Source organism: Sinocyclocheilus grahami, unplaced genomic scaffold (assembly GCF_001515645.1).
Source record: "Sinocyclocheilus grahami isolate Dianchi unplaced genomic scaffold, SAMN03320097.WGS_v1.1 scaffold408.1, whole genome shotgun sequence".
Taxonomy (NCBI): domain Eukaryota; kingdom Metazoa; phylum Chordata; class Actinopteri; order Cypriniformes; family Cyprinidae; genus Sinocyclocheilus; species Sinocyclocheilus grahami.
Genome location: NW_015505587.1, coordinates 832,818 through 838,705, shown reverse-complemented (window position 1 = coordinate 838,705; position 5,888 = coordinate 832,818). Strand labels below are relative to the sequence as shown.

The 5,888-nt window shown below is 38.5% G+C and overlaps 1 protein-coding gene across 1 annotated transcript in view; it reads left to right on the top strand.

Annotated features, from left to right (window-relative positions):
• LOC107550800 (acetylcholinesterase collagenic tail peptide-like) overlaps window positions 1-5,417 on the top strand; it is a 14,614-nt gene extending 9,197 nt beyond the window's left edge. The window contains exons 7-13 of the mRNA XM_016232175.1: window positions 1,120-1,182; window positions 1,293-1,319; window positions 1,449-1,493; window positions 1,577-1,612; window positions 1,748-1,828; window positions 1,918-2,014; window positions 5,332-5,417. Coding sequence (XP_016087661.1) covers window positions 1,120-1,182; window positions 1,293-1,319; window positions 1,449-1,493; window positions 1,577-1,612; window positions 1,748-1,828; window positions 1,918-2,014; window positions 5,332-5,417 — 435 coding nt within the window. The remainder of the gene's footprint in view (window positions 1-1,119; window positions 1,183-1,292; window positions 1,320-1,448; window positions 1,494-1,576; window positions 1,613-1,747; window positions 1,829-1,917; window positions 2,015-5,331) is intronic.
• Window positions 5,418-5,888: the final 471 nt, after the last annotated feature.

Genomic DNA, 5,888 nt, shown 5'->3' with positions numbered 1-5,888 from the left:
TTGTTAACTGAGGTTACAGAGTATTTGTTATATAAAAAGAGAATATATAGTGTGTTGGATTGGTCCAGACGCTACACCTCGTTCCCTGAAGGAGGGAACGGAGACGTTACGTTCCATCGCCACAGTTGCTGTACCACCGCTGTACGGCCGGGGCACGTAGTCTCGGCTCCTCAGCAAAAAACTGATGTGCGTTTGCACGCGCTCTCCTTTTATACCCGCGCTGCGGGTGGGGTGCGCGTGGCGAAACACGCACGCCAACTGTCATTGGCTTGTTTAATTAACACCCGAAGGTGATTGGGCTCTCGGGCGAGATCCCAATTCGTCATTCACGACTGACGTAACGTCTCCGTTCCCTCCTTCAGGGAACGAGGGTTACACAAGTAACCTAGACGTTTTTCTGTATTCCTGATCAAATAAATGCAGCCTTGATGAGCAGAAGAGACTTCTTTAAAAAACATTAAGAAATCGTACTGATCCCAAACTTTTAAACGGCAGTATATATATATATATATATTCCGTTTTCATTTTAATTTTTGTTTAAATGTTAGTAATTTTGTTGTGTTTTGGGCATTTTTTTTATATGTCTACATGGTTTTTATACATTTTTTTTTCAATTAGTAGTTTTAGTTATTTTAGTACATCAGTTTAAACTAAATTAAAATGAGTGTTTCTTTTGCAAATAGTTGAAATAATTATATACTGTGTATATATATATATATATATATAATTTTGTTTACTTTATTTCAAGTATTTTTACTATTTTATTAGTTTATTTCAGTTTATTATTTTTAGTTATTAATTTTATTTAATATTTTCTAATTCTTTTATGAATAGAAAATTTAAAGGGACAGCATTTATTTGAAATAGAAAAAAAAAACTTTTAAAATAAAATAATATTTGAAATATATATTTAAAAAAAACTTACGAACACCAAACGTTTGTACTGTAGTGTATGGTATACTCTTTAAACCAATCAGGTGTGAACTTTAAATGCAAATGAGGGCAAAGTTGTGTTTCTCAAGCATGAATTGTAATGGACCTCAACAGTAGGACACAATGATGTGACAGCATGGCAATGTGCTTTAGAGTCCAGTGAGGTGATCCCTGTGTGTTTAACAGGGGGAGAAAGGCGACCCTGGGCTGATGGGCATGCCAGGGGCAAGAGGACCAATTGGACCCAAGGTCTGGACAGTCTTCATTTCCTGAATTAGGACTGCTGTAGTCATAATATCTTGTCATATGGAGATAGAATAATGTACTCTTGTGTACTGAATATTGTTCATTTATTGCAGGGCTTACCTGGACATAAGGGAGAAAAAGTGAGTTGAACCCACTTTTATTTTACTCCCTGAACCCACTTTTATTCGTCCTTCAGTTCATGCTTTAATTTTTTACCCCAGTTGTTCATTATTCAGTATTCTTCTGCTGTTTTGATGTTGTCCTCATAGGGCTCACAAGGTTTAAGAGGTGAAATTGGCTTAAAAGGTGACAAAGTAAGTTACCATAGTACAGTTAGTTTTATATTGCTAATTGTAACTGGTCTAATCCATCATTCTTTTTTTTTTTACTGCTTCAGGGATCAATGGGTCTTCCTGGAATGCTTGGCCAGAAGGTCCTGAAACTATTATAAATATTATTATAAATATTTTATATTTTTTGACGTTATATATAAAAAGAATTGGTCTATTATTAGTTAACATAATAAAACAAACGTAAATGTATATGTGATTTTAAAATCATTTCTCAGGGTGAAATGGGCCCAAAAGGAGAACCTGGAAGCTCAGGGAACAGGGGACCCACCGGCCGCCCAGGAAAAAGAGGAAAGCAGGTGATCCATCCCCAAACACATAATAGCAACATGATAACAGTGCAAAAGCACTGGAAATAAATGACCATTATTATTGATTTCTGATGCAGGGTGCAAAAGGTGACATTGGTGCAACTGGACCCATGGGTCCTGCAGGCCCTCAGGGGGCCCTTGGTCACCCTGGCCCTCCTGGTTTGCCCGCCTCAGGTATTATATTTACATACAAGTGCAATCAGTTCTCAAATCTCTTGTGGTCTCTAAGAAAGTGTCGTACCTTTGGAGAAATTAATTGGAAAATGTAGAACAAAAATGAATCAAGTAAATTCAAATAATTAAATGCAATTTTTAAAAATTATATTTGATATGATATTTAAAAAATATAGCTTTCTCAATTAGGTTTTTTTCCCCTCCTGCACTGAACTAGAAATCAATTTCAGTTTCACTTACATACTTACAACTTTACAGTTTTATTCCTATCTATATTCTGAAGGTTTTATGCAGAGGGGTTTGTTCATATATAATTTACCTGATTTATAACATTTTACTGAAAATTGGAGATTTGTTGAATATTCATTAAATTTTTTTCTGCCTGTTGACAGTATATTCTGATTTATGGAGTGATATCCAAAATCCCCTTTGTAGAAAAAAACAATTATCCACTGTTCAGATTTTTGTACTGTAAATTTATGCAAATGCGTGTATATTCAATTAGGTAGTGCCTCATTTGCCTATTTAAAGGGGTCATATGATGCTATTTCAATTTTTCCTTTCTCTTTGGAGTGTTACAAGCTCTTAGTGCATAAAGAAGATCTGTAAGTTACAAAGACTAAAGTTTCAAATCCAAAGAGATATTCTTTATCAAAATTAAGAGTCAACCACGCCTACCTAAAACGGCTCGTTCTAACACGCCCCCACATGTCTACGTCACGATGTGGGAAGATTTGCATAACGCCGCCCAAATGTTCAAGCAAAGAAAGAAGGCGTAACTTTTATTCTCGCTGTAGTATTGTTGTTGCCACCACCGCCATGTCGTGAAGGCGCTGTGTGTTTCGTTGTGAAAGCGAAACTACTTTGTTTGGCCTTCCAAAAGAGGACGATATCCGGTTCGTCAAGCCTGGACTTGAGCCGTGCTGGTTGCTGAGGAAATACATCAACTTCGCGCCGTGGACGAAGCGGAGTCCAGCCCGGGGTCGTCATATGTGGTTGCCGCAAGCCCGCCGAACGCTCCTTCGTCGAATCCGCCGGCCACGCCGTTCTCAAGCCCGCCCACCACCCGCTCACTCTAGCCCGCCGTGTGTTTCGTTGTGAAAGCGAAACTACTTTGTTTGGCCTTCCAAAAGAGGACACGACTAGAAATCAGTGGTTAAGTTGTATTTACACTGTTCCAGAACAGTTCAACCCAAATATTCAGATGTGTGCAGCGCATTTTATGGAGGACTGTTTCCTGATCCTGGTAGAGTAGACTACAATGCCGGCTGTTCTGACTCAGACTGTAAGTACGTTTTTTATATTTAAAGACTTTGCCACTGACGTTTCAAACACAAGTTTTGAGCAATGTAGAGTAGCACTTGTTGTTTGTCATTTCTCCAATCACAAATGCAGACATGGTTTTATGTTTACACGGCGCAATGCAACGCAACACGTAAAAAGACAGTATAAGTCATTATAATCTGTAATTATGTCCCCACTGGATGCAACAAAGGCCTCGTTTATAATGAGTATTAATGTTTTTTCTCGTCGCTCCGGCCGGACAGGGCATCACAATATGGTAAGGGCCGTAACATTTCCGTCACACCCTTGAGGTATTCGGCCAATCACAACGTACTGGATAGCTGGCCAATCAGAGCACACCTCGCTTTTCAGACCAATGAGCTTTGTAAAAATCAACGCGTTTCAGAAAGGCGGGGCATAGAGGAGAAACAATAATGTACAGTATGTGGAAAATAATGTGTTTTTTCAACGTTAAACCACAAACACATTTCATTACACCAAATACACAAAATAATGTTATTTTTAGCAACATCATATGACCCCTTTAAACATAACATTTCAGAAAATTTGTAATACAAAACAACTGCCTTAATGTACTGTGATTAATCCCAGGGAGATAGTATAGTGATATCTAATAGTTAATAGTTTTAATTATATTATAAAATTAATAATAATAAAAGTTTTTACCCTATTCACCTGTAGTTTTTAATTTCATAATTGTAATAGCCCAGTTATGACAAATTAGTTTTTTTAAATTGCAAATATTCCATGTGCCTTGTCAAATAGCATCATACAATGGTATATATATAGTCATTATAAATGCATTAGCAAAAAATAAAATAAAATATTAATTGTAGCATGTTAACAGGTCAACTTCCCAAAAGAATTTCATGTCAAACACCCAATTACAGTCGTTACAGACTGTTTTTGACAGACATCTTATTCCTTTATAGTTTTACACATATAGTGAATTTAGTTTCTACGCTCTGTAAAAGACTCTTTGATTGCAGTTAATACCGTTCCAGTCGATGGAGCGTGATCCTGACCAGGAGGGTTTCTGTGGAGACAGCATCGTGCAAGTTGAGAACAGAGAGGAGTGTGATGACGGAAATAAGGTGGTCACAGATGGCTGTATCAGTAAGTATCAGGTTGAAACATTGGCGCTCCAGCTGACAGTTTATTCCCAACAACATGCTGTAAATTAATGCGGTTTAATGTGAGAGTGTGTTCTGAAATGGGGAATAATACGGTCCCGTCTAGCAAATGAATCCAAGAATAACACCTTCAGTCAGGAGTCACCCCAACATATGCTCTCATAATTCATTACACGGCTATCTAGAATACTCCATTCTGACTAGTCGATCACTGCATTCTGCAGAAAAATGTTTTTGTAAAATGACCGCTAAACTAGAGAGCTGGCTTTTGTCCCAAGCATTCTATTTCTTACATAGTTGTGCTGGTTTCAGGCCTCTTGTATCGTTATACACATTGTAATTTTAACAGTGAAAACCTGTTAACAGTAAGTTCCCTTATTCTATACTGTGAGAAACTCAAAATCTAATGAGACATTTCATGTAATTGAAATAACACTCCGGTTAATAAGGGAATGAGTGTTGCATTGAACGCATATGGAGGAAACTCCTGTTTACTTTGATACTGAATCCTGATTTGTTCATGTTCGTGTAACTGCACGAACATATGGTGCTTCAACCCACCAAAAGGGGAGGAGCCGACCACTATATAAGTCGGCTCAGAGCACCATTCATCAGCCATCGACTTACAGTGGGGAAAAAAAGTATTTAGTCAGCCACCAATTGTGCAAGTTCTCCCACTTAAAAAGATGAGAGAGGCCAGTAATTTTCATCATAGGTATACCTCAACTATGAGAGACAAAATGAGAAAAAAAATCCAGAAAATCACATTGTAGGATTTTTAAAGAATTTATTTGCAAATTATGGTGGAAAATAAGTATTTGGTCAATAACAAAATTTCATCTCAATACTTTGTTATATATCCTTTGTTGGCAATGACAGAGGTCAAACAGTATGTGCAGCCTTATAGCACGAGAAGGGTAATGACCTATGCTCTGAACGGGGTTGAGAGCACCTTAGGCACATAGTCGTATCTTGGTTTGAGGATGACTTTACAGTTGTTAGGTCACATACTCGCTTGACCAACACTAATGCCAAAAGGAGGGCGGTCTTGAGCGACAGGTGCCACAAATCGGCTGCCTGGAGCGGCTCAAAGGACTACAGATAAGTCCCTGTTCGGCACAGTATGAGGACAAGGTGAATTCAGTCTCCGAGCTCCCCTCAACAACAAGGTTGTTTTTGCTAACTGATGGTCCTTGACCCGTATGATGACCTGAGGAAGCAGGGCAACTGGGGGGGGGGCATACAAGTGAGTGCTGGGCCATTCGTGGGCCAGGGCATCTCGCTGCTTCAAAAAATTAATTGGGCAGTGAACGTTGTCTTCTGATGTGAAGAGGTCTACCTCTGCCTCCCCGAAAACAGCTGTCACGACCGGCTCAAAGCTGTAACAAATGAAAGGAGGACATGTGGTTGGTAAGGTTGCAATAAATTTATTAACA